General features: G+C 43.9%; 1 protein-coding gene across 1 annotated transcript in view; it reads right to left on the bottom strand.

The window, feature by feature from the left end:
* The window catches only part of fam135b (family with sequence similarity 135 member B), a 51,843-nt gene that overhangs the window by 11,817 nt on the left and 22,160 nt on the right, over positions 1 to 17,866 (bottom strand). The window contains exons 7-12 of the mRNA XM_085345805.1: positions 11,590 to 11,749; positions 10,872 to 10,921; positions 8,395 to 8,550; positions 4,078 to 4,151; positions 3,843 to 3,997; positions 1,778 to 3,737 (exon numbers count right to left, since the gene is read on the bottom strand). Coding sequence (XP_085201931.1) covers positions 1,778 to 3,737; positions 3,843 to 3,997; positions 4,078 to 4,151; positions 8,395 to 8,550; positions 10,872 to 10,921; positions 11,590 to 11,749 — 2,555 coding nt within the window. The remainder of the gene's footprint in view (positions 1 to 1,777; positions 3,738 to 3,842; positions 3,998 to 4,077; positions 4,152 to 8,394; positions 8,551 to 10,871; positions 10,922 to 11,589; positions 11,750 to 17,866) is intronic.

Below are 17,866 nucleotides of genomic sequence, written 5' to 3'. Positions count from 1 at the left end.
ATTATATAAGGTATTGACTTAAATACTTAGTGACGAGAGCCATGATGTTTAATTTTACATTACTTTTAATTTTTTTTTCTGTATTTTAATATTATCACACCTGCTTCTGGACAATGGATTTTTAAGGTACTGGTAATGTACTGTACCATTTAAAATAAATACATATTTATAAAAAATGCAAAATCATACTTTTGTTGTATAAACATTGCCTTGGTTTGTCTTTTAGGCAGTTGGGTTAACACTTGTATGCATATTTTTAACCACAAAATTGGGGTTTTATCTGCCAGACATGTTTTGTCCCTTATCTCAAGAATCACTGCCTTGTTTCCTGCAGCTGGTGTGGATGATGATAACACTCAAATAACACAAAATTTTCCTTCAGAAATTGAGCTAAATTTTAGAAAAAATTTTTATTGACACCCAATTGAGAAAGGAACCCTGAACATAAATCCAGCCCACCATAACCCCCTGAGATCTAAATTCTCATTAGTGATGACCTCAAGTCTCAAACCCTAGCCCAATGTTTTGGACACAAGCAAGTATTTATCAGAAAAAATGTCTACAGATTTTGATGCACATCTGCTAGGATGGTTACTTTACTTTTACACTAATTGGCTAGAGCTTTAGAAAGAACAAAAACATTATATTCTCAACTTTCTTTTCCATCTTCCGTGTTTGGTGGGTGTTAATCAAGAAAGTCTTCAAGCTTTGTTGTACAAGACACACTGTACATATTTAATAGATAGTTATACAGACATTTAAGCTAAATACTGCGCTTCAAAACTTGTGAAATTGATCACATCGGTCCTTGAACTTTAAAAGTGCATAACAGAACTGATGTCATAGGACTGAGAACATTTGCAAAGCTATGTTAATACATGTTTAAATTTGCAGCTACTCAGTAGGTCAGTGTTGACCGAAGTCAACAGTTTAATGCCACATTTTAATGGTAACTAAGTTTAAGGTTTATTTGAAGCATCCAGTTAACCCTAGGCCAAAGTCATCATAGGTGGTAACCATAATCCTAACCCTCGTCCTACCCTAAAACAGTTTTTAGAAAAAGGTAAAAGATGCCTTTATTTGAATAAATATGAATAGTTTTCAGTGTGTCCATTTTTTTTCTTGATTCCCTCATTGCCAGAACTTGAGGGAACACATAAAAAAAACATATATGACAAATTCCCACTGATTATGGTTAGGTTGGGATTAGAGTTGGTGTTGCCAGTGTTGTCAACTCAGACCTCAGAGTTTTAAGATCTTCAGATTGAAAATATACTTGTGCTTCTTTAAGTAGGCGGTTGTTGATTCTCTTGCTTGTTCTGCAAACCAAAGTGCAGCATAAGTCTTGTCTCTTTGTTAGCACTGGCATTGTATGTGTATCATTCTTTGTGTATTTCTGCTTTTTCCCATATTCCCATATATATTCCCATATATTATTTGTTTGCTTTGGGAAAAGTTATTTTACTTTGCAGTGCAAAGAGAATTGAGCACATTTCAATGAGACATTATATATTAGCTAAGCTAGCAAGCATTGCTAGGCCTGCCGGCTTAGCTAATGCATTTAATTTTTCATTTCTAAAGGTTACTGCTTGGTAAATACCACAAGAAAGTTGTATATGCTTATAGATCTTAAAACTCTGTGTAAATTGGATGTGATTTGCACTTTAAAATATCTTTTTTGTATTGAGCAGCAACACAAAAGTAAGTAGTAAGTGTACTAATAAACTTAGCGGGATACAAAGAGGTAGAATGCCTGTTAGGAAAAAGAAAAACTCACTTCAGCATTCGTTCATTTGTCTCTTCATCCATGTTCAGGGGACTGAGTGAAGATGAGGAGATGATACCGAAGGAGCCCAGAGGCTGATGGGTGATAGGTGAGGTAGTCTGACGAGTGGACATTCCACTGATAGATGGAGAGTCTCTCAGGACGGATGAAAATGGGAGGCAGGTTGGGGCACAGGAGACTGACATGTTCACCACCTCCACCATCTTCTTGTTCACAAAGGCTAGTCCTGAGTTAGGGATCTTGGTGGCCTTCGATTGGCAGTCCAAAGGTGCTTTCTCACAGCTCGATACTCCATTTACATCAGCAGGTGACACTATCTCTCTGTTTGTCACACCCAAGGGGTCACTTGGCCTCTGAGTGGTGCTGTTACTGTTGGGCAGATCACTGAAGCATGAAGGTTTTATAAGTATCTGTGAGGGATCTAGGCATTCATGTTTCTCAGGCCCGAATAGTTGGGTCTGATGGAAACTTTGGCACTCATCTCCCGTGTTAATCCTCTCCTGATCTGTTGCACTTTCATGCACACATGGTTTGTTTCCACAGCTGCAGGGCACTGTTTCCGATTCAACGACAAAGACATTCTTCACTGAGGTTACTCCACTGATGTGTGTTTGATTGTTCGTATTCTCCCTCTGGCTGCCAATAACAGCACTTTCCTTGACATGAGGGCTTTCTGCAGACTCTTGTAAAAGTAATACTTCAGAAACACTGCTTGACGCTGACTTTATCCTGTATGTCTCTGACAGGTACTGTGGAGAGTTTGACTTTTCAGAGGTCCCATTCTCCTTGACAATATGGCCAGGATTTGATGATGAACTCATGTCTAATGGTGATAATTCTGACTGTCCAGAATCCAGGTTGCTGTACAAAGAACAGTTTGTCCTACATGAATCTTCATGTTGTACTAAGCTCTTGCAATCTGTTTCCTGGTTGAGCAGCATATGGCCATCCTCTACATCTTCTGGGCTACTTATCTGCGGCGCAGAAACAGACTTGGTCAGCTTGCTTAGCTGCCTCTGATGCTGATCCTCCTCATAGGGCAGAGAGCTAATTGATGTAAGTGAAGCCTGTATACCTCCACTTGGAAGGCTGCCGTTGCTCTCCATCTGCAGCCCTTCCAGATAGCTGCGGTGCACCGGATGATTTAACACTATTTGCTGTGGGATCTCCCGTTCGCTGGAAAAGTCCAGAGGGGGTCGTCCTCGCAGTGCGGCCTCCACCGGCCACGCTACAGAGCTGGGCTCACTCTCGATACCAGAGTCTGAAATAACAGAGGACGAGCGCTTCATGACCTTGGTGCCGACCAAACCTCCGCGATGAGTCGTCTCTTTTCTGAGCTCACCCGGAAAGAGTGGTATTACTGGACAGCCAGCGGGTACACTGATAGGAGGGACATCCTCACTTTCATCATCCACTGAGTGATTTAAAGGCATGGCAATGTCAGGCTGCTCTTCAGTGTTTTCATTCTCTATTGCTTTGCTGTGGTTTGTGGCATCACAAAGTTGGGCAATTACTTCTGTTACAGGATGAGAAGACTTGTCACTGTTGTCTGCAGAATCTGTGAGGGGACTAAAGCTTGAGGAGGGAGCCAAAATTGCCTCTCCTCTACAAGGATCACATGACTTATTTGCAACGTAGATCTCTCCTGAACTATAGCTCTCCTTATTTTGGTTGTGATTTTCTGCTGCTTCCGTCAAGTTTTCCTTCACTGCTGCGGAAAGTTCAGTTCTGCCCTCAGTAGGAATGATGTTCTGGGTACATCTGGTGTCGCTCTTATTCTGGTCTGCTGTGAGCGAGACATACAAGGGCAGGTCCGTGCATTCACTACCCAGAGAGTCATTGGGTACTGCTGGTGATACGGCTTCTTGGCTGCTTTCGAGAATCCTCTTGGCAAGATCTAAGTTGGTTTGTTCATCAGCAGTTGCAGGCATTGGCACATGTGATGTGTACTCTGGAAAGACAAAGAAATTCAGTTTGTAGAACAAGAGTTTGGTCCTGAGACAATACGTAATGATATGTTAATAGCAGGTAGCAGAAGATATATATTTTGTAGTACGTGTTTGAGGAGACTCCACGTATCTGTCCTCAAAGATGATAGGCAGGCTGTTCCAGTCTCCATCGATGTCCAGGCACTCAACAGGTAAAGGAGGCATTTTGGTCAAGTAGTCTGAGCTCCGTACTTCTGCAGCTATCTGGCTGTGTCTATTGATTCTAAATCAGGACAATTCAATATTAAATATTATACTTCTTTGCACTCACAGAATGAGCTTTCTGACAGGGGTGGTACTTACAATTCCTCTTGAAATGTCAGAGATATCTCTTTGTGGTGCTCGGTGAAAAAGTACGCCTCAGAGAACCTCCTGACCTTGTGTTTCCAAAGACATACAAACAAATTAATTTTGATAAGAGCCTCAGTCTCAGTCTCAGATCACTGGCAAACATATGGTTGGGTTCGATTTCTTGGTTCAATAAGCAAGAAAAATTTACCAAGTATTTGATGAGCACAAAAAACAGACAAAAAAGCTTGAGAGCTACTCCACTGTGTAGCACATTTTCATATTAAACAGCCCAGTGATTTAATAGAAACTGCAGGGGAAATCATATTAGATTGCTCAGCAAGCTTTAGGATATAGAGGTCCAGAATGGCATTTATAATTTGAATGATTCCTTTTGAAACACTCAAAGCTCACAAATAGTCAAGTGCATCAGCAATGAGACTAAACATAGTCTAAATGTGGACTCAGAGAGGGAGCAGCAAGCCTGCTGTGTTAATGGCAACAGGTTTGATGCATTTTACACAAGATTGGAAATTAGTGTATTCAATATTTAACAACAGAATAAATTATGTACATGGAAAAAAGGACAACTTGATTTAATGGGACATGACTGATCAGGGGTTCATGATATGAAATTACATCATTTAAACCTTTGTCTCTGATCTTACACATATTCAGTAAGCATAGCTGGACTGGCCATCGGGCATACTGGGTATTTGCCCGGTATGCCCGATGGTGATTTTTCGTTTTCATGGGCTGATGTTTTTTTGTTGTTGTTTTTTTTAACGGTATAAACAACGAAAGGTGGTGGATTGGCCAGATGCTGGCAGATGTGTAAAAATAACTCAGTTGTTTGGTGGTGGCTTCTATGGCGAAGCTTCCACAGAGGCCAGCAGGTGGATGAGGGAAAGGGGAGGCAGGAGGAGCAGAGACCCGAGGCGGCCGCCGGTCTGAGTGTCAGGTGAACTAAAATTCAGGTAAGAAGTTGTGACCTGCAGTCTATCTGGGTCAGATATAAACAGAGTTTAGGTGGAGTTTTATTTTCGTTGTGCTGACTTTTTACAGTCAGCTACAATAATAATACTGCGTACTAGCTAGCATAATGGAGTTTCTATACAGCTGGGTGGGTGCTATGATGTTACTGATAGTGAACTTTATTTTATTCATAAGGTTAGTTAGTAGAGTTGCCAACCGTCCCGTAAAAAACGGAATCGTCTCATATTCAGGGAAAATATTACGTGTTTCGTATTGAGCTGAGAAGGAACACAGTTTGTCCCGAACTTCAGCTAGAATGGAAAAGACACAAAGCTGGAGTTATTCTGTGTCTTTGCTGCACAGCTGCCTCTTGTTTGCTCATTCTCTCCCCTCTCTCTCCTGTTATTATTTCAATCATGAAACTGATCAATGATCAGCTGATCGGCTTTTCTGTCTCAAGTCCCGTCTCTTTTGTTTGTTTATCGCACACTTTGTGCCAGAAAGAGGAAACCAGCGGATGTCGCGCTAAACAACAGCAGCACGTTTACGCTTGATCAACTGTGGTTAGAATTTTTTAATATTAATTTCTAGTATCAGCTGATGTTTGCTGGAGCCACAGCTGTAAAGCTGCTGGTCATGACATCGGTTTGGATATGTGGTGAGAGGGAAACATGAAAATGAAACCAGGAGATGTCCTTACTGAATCATCAGAGCTGAACAGGTGATTGGAGAAACAGTAGGGGTGCAACGATACTCGTATCGGTATTGAACCGTTCGATACACTGCTTTCGGTTCGGTACGCATATGTATCGAACAATACAAAATCTTTTAATTTATTTTATCAACTTTTCTTCTAACGATGCTGTCTGTGTTGAGCGCTCAGTGGAACTGTGTTCGACTGCGATCGTGGCTCAAGAGTTGGGAGTTCGCCTTGTAATCAGAAGGTTGCCGGTTCGAGCCCCAGTCTCGCTCGTTGTGTCCTTGGGCAAGACACTTCACCCGCTGCCTACTGGTGGTGGTCAGAGGGCCCGGTGGCGCCAGTGTGCCCCAGGGTGGCTGTGGCTACAATGTAGCTGCCATCACCAGTGTGTGAATGGGTGGATGACTGGATGTGTAAAGCGCTTTGGGGTCCTTAGGGACTCGTAAAGTGCTAAACAAATACAGGCCATTTACCATTTTACCATTTTACTCCGCCTAGGCTGCACTGTCGAGTGCAGATCCACTGAGCGCAGTGCAAGCTAGCAAGACAGAAGTTAAGCTCGTTACAACATGGCAATTGCCTCAACTGTACTTTTGAGTTAAAATATGTGTTTATAATTTTAATAAATGACAAATTAAAAAAGGCATGAACATTTTTTTGTATTGAAAAAATATAAAATAATATCGAACAGTTACACCAAAGTATCGAACGAACTGTGAATTTTGTGTATCGTTGCACCCCTCAGAAACAGCTTTTAGGTGACATGAATGAGTTGAAGGGAAGTTATGAACTGTTTCTGAGAGACAAATAACACCAGGATCCTTTTCTAAGTAGCTGACAGCTGGTAACTGTGCAGCGGCGGGTCTAGCAAAGTTTTGGCAGGTGGCCAGGTAGGGCATTAACATTTAAAATGTTTTGCTTTTAATGAATAATTATCTGAATCTTACAACCAAAGTTTTGACCTGATGTAACATGTATAGAAATCATACATATACCAACAAGACAGTGCATATCACTGTCACAACAGCGTTTATTTCCATTCAAAGGCTTTATGGCTTTTCCTATAATACCTTGTCTCTAGTCAAAATGCCCGGGCAGATTTTTTTGTCCCAGTCCAGCCCTGTCAGTAAGCTAAGCACAGACTTTTCATGCTCCTTACTCACCTGCGATCAAATCTTCTGTTTGAGAAAGTCAACTAGGCTTAAGGGCAGGGGAGGGAGAGCTTATAAGGCTTATTTAGACAGAGGATGAACTGAGGGTCAGTATGGATGTATAATAATAAATTTAAATCATGTGCAGTTACTCTAGAAGAATCCAAGAATAAATATGCAGAGCTGGAATTGAGAACAAAGCTCCCCTTTTAAAGACTGACTTGGCTGCCTCTGGTATCTTATTATCTTCATGTATTTAAACAGACATTGATGTCATGGGATCAGATGCATTTCCAATACCAAACTTTAAGGAGACAGTAACATGTATATTCTTTTTACAGAACTTTATGCACTCCTGTGAAAAACTAAGTACACCTCATTCAGGAGCTTATAGAACCATCTTTACTAGCGGGAATGTGAAGTAATCACTTTCTCTATGACTTTATTAGATTCTAACATCACTGTGGGGGGATTTTTGGCCCACTCATCTTTACAACACCGTGTTGGTAGGGTGCAGGTTGACTTTGGAAGTCAAGAAAAGGAAGCAAGTGAAGGCAGGAACAGGGATTAAATATTGGAAGTTGAAGAAGGAGCAAAGCACAAAAACTGGTCCTGGGTGGTAGGGAAGAGTTGCCAGATATCTGGGAAGAAGGTGTTGAAGGTTAAGGATGTGGGTGATGATCAGTGAACAGAGAGCAGCCAGTATTGGTAATAGTAGAAGAAGAAGATGATAAACAGTAGGTAGAAGGTCTGATCTGATTGATGGATTTTTCAAGTCTTGAGGTTTGCTAAGATGCAACCAAAGTCGCTGCCATGTTCTTTTTAGGGAGACGATACTTTCTCCTGGCAGCTCTTCCTAAAAAGTAATTTTTGTAATATCTCTGAGCTTTGCTTGAGGTAATCTTGGGATGAATTTGCTGGGATGTCCACCCCTGGGAGGACTGTGTCACCCTGCTTTTACAGAGGTCAGTCCTTTTTGGGACGATCACTTAATCAGTAGCACTTGGCTCCTACTTAACCTCCAAATTGGAAGCAATAAGGCTGTACTTCATTTTTCACGAGTGCGCATTGAGTCCTGTGAAAGCGCTGTATCCAAACTATCTTCATGATGGACAAATTTAACAGTGCTTTCTATAGGTAATCATCCGAACTTTTTTAGTGCATAACAGTTATTGATGCTTGATTGGGCTTAACTTTGACATGTTTTTCCTCATCAATGTGAAAGTTAGTTTGATTCTTCTTAGACAGACTGTTCAGTATCATGTTACTTTCTGAAAACTGGTGACAACATGCCTTTAAGGAGCTGCTTTCAGAGATAAAATGTCAATGCTTATGAAACATGTTTTATTGTTCTGTGGTATTCTTGCATTTTAGCGTGGGTGGATCACAATCACTATATTTAAACATATCGGCACCAGGGCCTAATAAAGGCTCAGCACCTCAGAGAGGCAAATGATGACGTTTGAACATTGTATAAGCCTGCCTTTGATGGAGCTGAACTCTCACCCTGAGCGTGTGGTGCTCCTGGGCCAGATAGGACAGGATGTGGGGGTTGAACACAGCGGCCTCCAGGAAGCAGCTCCACAGAGCAGCCAGCTGGAAGCAGAGCTCGCTTACGTCCCTGCTGATCTGCTCCGCCACCTTCTCGTGGCCTTCTTGCAGCTGAAAAGAAAAACGCAGTCCTGTAATATTTAGCTGAAAGTGTTGCATTTCAAAGAACTCCCAGAATAAAGCATGCACAAGTCCAAGGCTGGGTGATTGTCCTGTTCACATATTCATACCTACAAAGAAAACAGTGTCTACAATCTGTCTGATATGAAAATGACTGTGGGCAGATTATTAATATGAAATTTATGTCCAAGTATGGAGTGGCAGTTTGCCTACACAGCGAAGAATTGTCAGATCCTAGATTGACTGGTTGGCAGCTGCTCACCTAAACACTAATCACGACCATTTTTACTGGTATCATCTAATAGCTTCATTATACTGAAAAGCTCCGGCCTCATAAACAGATTTTATTAAATGCCCCAACATATTCTGATTAAGGCACATATCAATGCACACTGAGATGCCAGAAAAACACAGAAATTAAAACCAAATGCAGAAAAACAACCAGGGTAAAAGCACTTTAGTAGTAACAAACAGAGAGGGAAAGGAGTGAGACGGAGATCACACAACAAGCTGACAAAGACTGAAGTAGAAAACCAACTAATTGCACACAGCATGGAGAATAATAATAACAGGTGAACGCCATCAGGACAACAACAATGACGGGACAAAAAAATGAGGGAACTAAAACACTTCTTTTTTTTCAGCTAAACTAAAGGAAGTAAAATGAAATAAGTACTAAGAATAGATCCCCGCACATAAACATAAAGATCACGAGAGCCTGAACTCTCTTAGTCAAGCTTTCATGTCATTTCTTTAAGGAGCCTTCAGGAATAGTTCTCCAGGATTCACTCTTCTTTGGATGTTGGCTGCTTTATGCTTTTTGGTCAAGATGAACACTGCACACTGTTAAATAGACTGGTTCTTATATAGCGCTTTTCTACTCTCCCGGAGTACTCAAAGCACTCTATACAACACGCCACATTCACCCCATACACACCCATTCACACAAGCACTATGAGAGCTTTCTAACTATCATTCATACTCTGATGGATGCATTAGAGAGCAAGTCGGTTAGTACAACACGAGGATATTTGTCATGCCGACTGGGCGAGCCGGGGGTCGAACCACCAACCTTCCAATCAGCAGCTGACCTGCGCTACCTCCTGAGCTATAGCCACAGCAAACTGTTACACTGTTTCAGCAATGTTGAGGTCCGGACTCTGGAGAGGCCTGTCTATGACTGATAATGTTCCACTGTGTCTATGTTTTTACTGCAGTGTGTTTGGGGTCATTGTCAAGCTAAAAAAAAAGCTGTTGCCAATCAGAACTCCAGTTGTATCTGTATATCTCTGATGACCCACTCAATGATTTGAACCCCAAACTTATAACCACTACTTATACTATCACCACCCTTCCACAGAGTCCTTTTCTGATGAGTCTTCGGATTTTTTCCTAAATCAGATACTGTTCATCTGTGATATATATCATTAGGTCTGCTATATCTTATTTTGTCCGACACTTGCTCAGTTACCTCCAATTTTTTAAGAGCACATTGCACACCATGATGAGATACACCAAGTTTTTGACTAATAGCTCTCTGGTAATCACCTCACTGGCGTAAAAATACTATTTTATAAGTTGTCTTTGGCATTTTTTGCAGATTCATCTAAACACATGGAAGCAAATCGTGATTTTTTTTAACAGGCTGCTCGTAACAAAGTGCCTATAGATAGTATTTAAAAGTCTTTCTTTGCTAAGTTTCTGTTATGTGCGGTGAGAACACTGGCTCATCCTGTACTTGATTGCTTGACAGTTCATAGGTCAGTGTTGAGTGACTTAATAAATGGTCAGTGAGAAGGAGTGGACTAAAAATGTTGAGTTAGAATGTCTAGAAAACTTTTGCTCCAGATCACTTTAAAAATTAAGACGTTTGATTCCTTAGAAGCACATAACAATATAAAGAAATAACTTTTTTAATGTGAATCTATTCTTAGCGTGCTGGTGCTTTTTTGTATTAGAATAGAAACAAACAGGAAACAGCAGGTACTATGGACTAGTGACATATCAAAGTGAAAAGTGACAGAGGCTGCTTTGTTGGTTAGACTCTAAAAAAGTAATGTTTTCTTACATAGAGCTCTATAATAAAGTATTTTTGTTATTGTCAGTGTGTGCTCTGCGTTGATGAGGTTAAAAATAAAATAGCGTTATGTCAGTAATTCACATACAAGTAATGGTTTGATTGATTGTTAAGTTTAATTATTTTTACTTATAGATTAACCTGCATTTTTCCTACTTTTTGTGTAATAAAATATTTATAAAGATACAATAAGATAAGATATGTTTGTTACTATCATACAAAGACATGAACTTACCTGTAGCTCTATTGTCAGCTGATTTAGCGTTTCTTCTACAGGCGACACATCTGTGGGAATAAAGATATTTGGGGAGTTTTAACTTTCGTTATCCTGTGACAGGGGGTCATACACACATATAGTTTGAAAATCTTATAAAACAAGTTAAGCATATGTGCACAGTTTTAGATATAGACAAGCTGAAGTGAAGGGAACAGAAATGGCTTGTTTTACTGAGCGGCTAAGAGGCTGCGCGAAGCCCGGTCTAAAAGGGCAAATACGGAAACTTTTACATTCACTGCTTAAGACCATGTGATCAAACTGTGTTCAGGAAACTGGAGGTTACAATCAGCATGCTTGTACTCCACTACATATATACGAAGTTAAGGTTTTAGCGGAAATATACTGTCACTGTACCAGAGTCGGAAAAAGGTTTACAGAATACACAACAAGTACTCTAAGTACATCAAATAATAGCAGTACTTATAGTTTAGTTTTCAGTACAGGTAAACTGTTTAATGTTAGTCCTCTATTTCTATTGGGCTGATTTTAAATTACTTTCTGACAAGGTCATTAAAATAATACTTTTTCTACAGTTTTAATCATATTTTTTTAATAATTTACATTGTCGTAAAAAAAAACAGTTCCTGCATTATTAAAATGTTCCAATATGTTATTTTCAGATCTCACTAGACTTTTAATGAAGAAACAGGTCCAAGGCTTTCTATATATGTGCCACCTGATTCCAGAGGAATCTGCTGCAGCTGTGGGATCTCCTTCATGAGTGCTGTGTAGTACGTGTGCAGGCCTCTGTGTGCCACCAACAGGAGGCGACAGAGTCGCCAGTGCCACGTATGAGCTCTCTGCAGGCAGTTTTCACTGGGCACATAAAAACTTCCCTGAGGAGAAGGACAGAGGAAATGTCAGCTACTATGTAGGTCACAAGCCACCTCTCAAGTACAATGTCCTCTTTTAATGACAAACATGTACACATACTTGAACTTAACAGGCTCTACTATAGCCTGGTTTGAAGGTTTGTTGCTCTGACCTCTTAGTAATAGAAGCTTACTTTTGCAGTCACAATAACTCCTTGGAAGATCTGATACAATAAAACAAATGCCTCTTAAAAACAGCTAGCTGTGAGCTGCAAAAGCAGATCAAGACATTTATGTGGCACACGTGGATGTATGGCAGCCCTTTAGGGCCTTCAGAGGTCCCAGGTGTGGGAACTTGGCCCAAGAAGCAAAGCACTGTTTGGAGAATAGTCTTTTTAAAATCGGTGCAACAATCTGTATGAAATAGTATTTAACTATGCTTCACATTATATCCACTGAACTAGAATCAAACGTCCAAACACAGGTCCTTTGTTTGTGCCTGTAGGTAGATATGGTTTTGAGTAGATGAGTCATCCCCCAAATAGTGCCCAAAAAATTGCATCTGCGTCAGGAAAGCACCACCATCAGTTTGGTAGCTGGTGTAGAAAAGTTATTTTTATACCATGTTATTTTGCACTTCATCCAAAAGAAGGAAACTGAAACTCAGAATGTAAAGGGTGCGAGTCATCAAGTATAACAAAAACAACTAACCCCTATCAGTGTCTGCTGTGGCTCACTCATCTGCCTGCCAGCCCATTTACCACTGAGTGTTTCTTTCTTACATAAATAAGTGTATGCTAAAATGTAGGTGAAAAGCTGCTTGACGAGGAACCAGCACATAAAAAGAGAAATAATAAAAACAACAAGATCTGGTAGCTCAAGTACAAACCTCTGCTTTCTGATTGGCCAGTAAAATCTGGGCTGTAATATGGGCCTTTGTTCCAGCAGATGGCTCTCTAACAATGAAAGACGGGCTCTAGCTGTGCTTCACCAAAGCCGTTAATAGCATTTGCTGGCACTGTGCAACCAACTACAAATCACCAAAGCCTTGAAGTCTTCTAGAAGAGACAGTGGTCCAAAAAGACTGTATCACTTTAGACGTGAGTCATCACAGTATGCCTACAACCATCCATGGTCCCTGACCCCAAACACTCATCAGAGTTCTTCCCACCCAGTGCCGAGATTTTTGGCTGCCTCTGTGGAGCGTAGAGCTCCAAAAGGCATGTGATGCCTGAGTATCAGGACATACTGTAATTTCCCTCGAGCTAGTAAAGTTGCCGGCCCTATCATCATACCTGTGCACACTCTGTAATTGCTCCAGTGGAGTATACCCGAACCAGGAAGGAACACCTGTATGTTTACTTCCATAATTCTCTTTAGCTTTATAGAGGCCCGCTGGGGAACAGTCTGTAAGCGAGATGCACCGAAAAATAGCTTTTTTCCCCCCATAAACTAGTCATTATCCTAAAAGCACAGTTTCTCTGCACACTAACAATGGTTAAAATCTGCCACAGTTCACCTGATGTCGATTTCTGCTTCTGTTTGCTGCTTGTTTATGGCTACGGAGCCGTTTACTTCTGAAGCATGCAGGTAGCGTTTCATTCCACAAAGAAACACCACATTTTAAAAAGTCTTATCTTACAGCAGAAGCACAAGATTTAGACAAAATGACACATGTTAAGGGGGAAAGTGCTGGAAACTAAGCGTAGCCGCGGGTAAAAAGCTGTAAATAAATAAAGGTGAAAGAGTCTGCAGCGTTGTGCGCAGCTTTCACCTGCAGCTATGTGGTACGTGGCGCTTGCAAGCACAACTCATTACTGTGATCAAACGGAACCCCCCCGCTTGGCTAAACGCTGAGCTTATTAAAGCGCCCAGCCAGGGGTGGGAGTAAAAACCGGGAGGAGGAGAGGCAAGGTGGCGTGGGGGCCTGGGAGCTCATTAGGATTTACTGTGCAGACCGTGACGTTCACGGAGACCTGAGAGATGCATGTTATAAAACCTGAGGAAAAACTCTTTGTACCTTATACTGGTGTAATTACCAAATATACACAAGAAAGCTAAACTCAGTAAGGAGCAACAGCCCCAAAATATAATTTTTGGATATGTGGTGATACCTGAAAACAGCAGCAGTGAAACTATCATAGATTCGAGTTGTGTTGGGAGTACACCGCTGCATTGGGTTCTGCAATTCTTGGAAGACTTGAAAAAGGTGACACTTTTTGTTTCCTTTTGTCTGCTCAGTACTGTTTGCTCCGAGTCCAAAGAGTCACGAGGACAGGCTAGTTGCTTGATAGTGCAAAGAGATACTGTGTGGCTCCTTATCTGTAAACTATGCAAACTAGTCTAGACAGGAATCTATGTGAGATTAAAACTATCATTCACCCGTGCTTTCACAGCATTCACTGCATTGTAACATATTGAAATATAAAACATTTTCTTCTAGTTTTAAGAAGTGCATGTAACTTTATACATGAATCTTCCATTTACAGGAGAAATGATGGTAAATAAGTGGCACTGTGTCTCAAATGCACCCACACAGTGGATCGACAAATGCACAAAACCTTTTTATGAGTCTTTTGGAAAAAAGAAATTTGTTAAGGGTTCCGAAAGAGACTCAGGCGCAGGCCAGGGTTTCCCTTTAAGCGAAGAACAGTGCGTTTTATTCACAGTGAACACAATCACCAAGTGGCTATGTACAATGTGCAGGGGGAAAAGGGTCCGGGTCGCCAGGGTCCGTGGGAAACAGGGTTAGGGGAAAAGGTGCTCCACACTTTCTGTACAAAAACTCCTCCTCAGTCACTCCTCTCAGAATCCGGTTCCAAAAACGATCTAAACACAAAAGGTCGGGTTAGCGGGATAATAACAAAGGGCTTTTCAAGATACAGGTTGGCAGATACACAAGTTTGACTGACGCTGATAGTTCAACGATCCAGCGAAGACTAGTGCAGACTCGCCATCTAAGTAGTGCAGTAATCAGCTGGGATCAGCGGCCGGTGTGGTGATGAGCAGGTGTGTGGGCCAGCAGCGGGAGCCCGCAGTGAGCATCGCCGTGGCGAGAGAGAGAGAGAGTGAGAGAGAAAACAAACCACAAACATATTGCCCAATAGAGGATTGACCAGCAGGGCACAGGGACCATGACAGTACCCCCCCCTCAACGGGAGCCCCCCGGCGACCCACCAGGCTTACCAGGATGAGACAGATGGAAGGCCCGCAGCATACGCTTGTCCAGGACAGCGGCCCGCGGAACCCAGGATCGCTCCTCAATGCCATAGCCCTCCCAGTCCACAAGGTACTGGAAGCCACGCCCGCGGCGGCGAGAGTCCATAATCCGCGTGATGGAATAGGCGGGCAAGCCGTCCACAAGCCGGGCGGGCGGAGGGGGCCTGGACGGAGGGCACAGGGGGCTATTCTGTACAGGTTTGATTTGGGAGACGTGGAACACATTGTGAATCCTCATGTTGCGGGGCAGCCGGAGTTTCAGAGAGACGGGGTTGATCAGCGCCGAAACCTCAAAAGGACCAATGAAGTTTGGGTTGAGCTTCTTGGACTCAGTCCTGAGAGGAACAAAGCGCGTGGACAGCCATACCTTTTGTCCCACGCTGTATGCTGGAGCTGGTGTGCGGCGGCGATCTGCGGTCTGTTTGGTTCGGTCCTTCGTGCGCAGCAACGTCGTCCGTGCGGCCCGCCAAGCTCGTCGGCACCTCCGTAGATGGGCCTGGACAGATGGCACAGAATGCTCACCCTCGACAGAGGGGAAGAGAGGCGGCTGGAAACCCAGTGAGACCTCGAAGGGAGACAGACCAGTGGCGGAGGAAGTCAGACTGTTGTGGGCGTACTCAATCCAGGGTAGTTCATCACTCCAGATGGACTGGTTGGAGGACGCTGTGCACCGCAACATTGCCTCGAGCTCCTGGTTAGCTCGCTCACACTGACCGTTGCTTTGGGGATGGTAACCGGAGGTCAGACTGACCTTTGCTCCTAATGAGGAGCAGAATTCCTTCCAGACGCCAGACGTGAACTGGGGGCCTCTGTCAGACACAATGTCTTCCGGGATCCCATGCAAACGAAACACATGACGGGTAAGCAGTCGTGCGGTCTCCATGGCCGTGGGAAGCTTGGGTAGAGCTATGAAGTGGGCAGCTTTAGAAAAACGGTCCACGATGGTAAGTATGACAGTGTTGCCTGCTGATTGCGGCAGTCCGGTTACAAAGTCCAAAGCTATATGGGACCACGGCCTGGACGGAGTCGGCAGGGGATTGAGCTGTCCAGCGGGCGGCTGATGAGATGGTTTATTCCGGGCACAGGTCGCGCAGGCGGAGACGTACTCCCGAGCATCTTTAGTCAGAGAGGGCCACCAGAAGTAGCGCTGGAGGAAGTTGATAGTGCGGTGGACCCCTGGGTGGCACGTAAAGCGGGCAGTGTGGGCCCATTGAAGCACTTGAGAACGTACTGATTGAGGGACGTAGAGCCGTTGGGCTGGCCCGCCTCCCGGATCCGGTTCCAACACCTGAGCCTCCCGAATGGCTGCTTCGATCCCCCAGGAGATGGCGCCCACGACACAGGTGGCGGGGAGAACGGGAGCGGGCTCAGTGGTGTCCTCCGAGACTGAGAACTGACGGGACAGGGCATCGGGTTTGACATTCCGGGAACCGGGTCTGTAAGAGATGGAAAAGTGGAAACGGGTGAAAAACAGGGCCCACCTGGCCTGTCGAGCGTTGAGCCTCTTAGCTGATTGTAGGTATGCCAGGTTCTTGTGGTCTGTCCAGACGAGGAAAGGCTGAGCCGTGCCCTCCAACCAGTGCCGCCACTCCTCCAGGGCTAGTTTTATCGCCAGCAGTTCCCGATCCCCGACGTCATAGTTTCTCTCTGCAGGGGACAGACGGCGGGAGAAGAAGGCACAAGGGTGGAGCTTACCATCCTTCCGTTGCGACAGAACCGCTCCAACCCCTGAGTCGGACGCGTCGACCTCGACCACAAATGGCTGCGTGAGGTCGGGTTGGATCAGGATGGGGGCTGAGGCGAATCGTTTCTTCAGTTCTTGGAAAGCTGCCTGAGCTTCTTTGTTCAACTGAAAAGGAAGCTTGGGAGAGGTTAGCTGGGTCAGCGGCAAGGCAACTCGGCTGAAGTCCCGAATGAACCGCCGGTAAAAGTTGGCAAATCCAAGGAAACGTTGCAGTTGGTGCCTATTAGGAGGTTCCGGCCACTCAACAACGGCTTTTACCTTCACAGGGTCCGGGCGGAGGTTTCCTTGGTCGATTATGTACCCCAGGAATGCAACGGTGGAGACGTGGAACTCACACTTCTCTCCTTTGACGAACAATCGGTTTTCGAGGAGTCGTTGCAGGACCTGTCTGACATGGGTCTCGTGCTCGGATTGGTTTCTGGAAAAGATCAGGATGTCATCTAGATAGACAAAAACAAAACGGTTAATGAAGTCTCTGAGCACGTCGTTCACCAGGGCTTGGAACACCGCAGGGGCGTTAGTGAGACCAAAGGGCATGACAAGGTACTCGAAGTGGCCGAGGTGGGTGTTGAAGGCGGTCTTCCACTCATCGCCCTTACGGATGCGAACCAGATGGTATGCGTTTCGCAAATCCAGTTTGGTGAAAACAGTAACCCCCTGGAGGAGCTCGAAGGCAGAACTGAGGAGCGGCAGAGGGTATTTATTCTTTACTGTGATGTTGTTTAATCCGCGATAGTCAATGCATGGCCGGAGGGTTTTATCCTTCTTTTCGACAAAGAAGAAGCCTGCCGCGACTGGAGAGGTGGAGGCCCGAATGAGGCCGGCAGCCAGGGATTCCGTGATGTACTTGTCCATAGCGTCTCGTTCTGGAAGTGAGATGCTATATAGCCGACTGGTGGGTAAAGGAGCTCCCGGGAGCAGTTCGATAGCACAGTCATAGGGTCTATGCGGAGGGAGTGACTGGGCGCGGGCCTTTTGAAACACCTCAGCTAGGTCGTGATAAACAGAGGGCACATTAGTTAAATCAGCTGATTCCAATACCCCAGAAGAGGGCGTTTCAACGCTTGGAGGCGAGGCTGCTTTAAGGCAGGTCATGTGGCAGTCCTCCCCCCACCCAGTGACACGCCCCTTTAGCCAATCTATGTGAGGGTTGTGCTGTTGTAGCCAAGGATGGCCGA

Source organism: Diplotaxodon limnothrissa, linkage group LG22, assembly GCF_057381915.1.
Source record: "Diplotaxodon limnothrissa isolate DT_005_m linkage group LG22, D_limnothrissa_male_GT1.1, whole genome shotgun sequence".
Classification (NCBI taxonomy): domain Eukaryota; kingdom Metazoa; phylum Chordata; class Actinopteri; order Cichliformes; family Cichlidae; genus Diplotaxodon; species Diplotaxodon limnothrissa.
The sequence above is the reverse complement of the archived record's forward strand: the minus strand, read 5'-3'. Positions and strand labels throughout refer to the sequence as shown.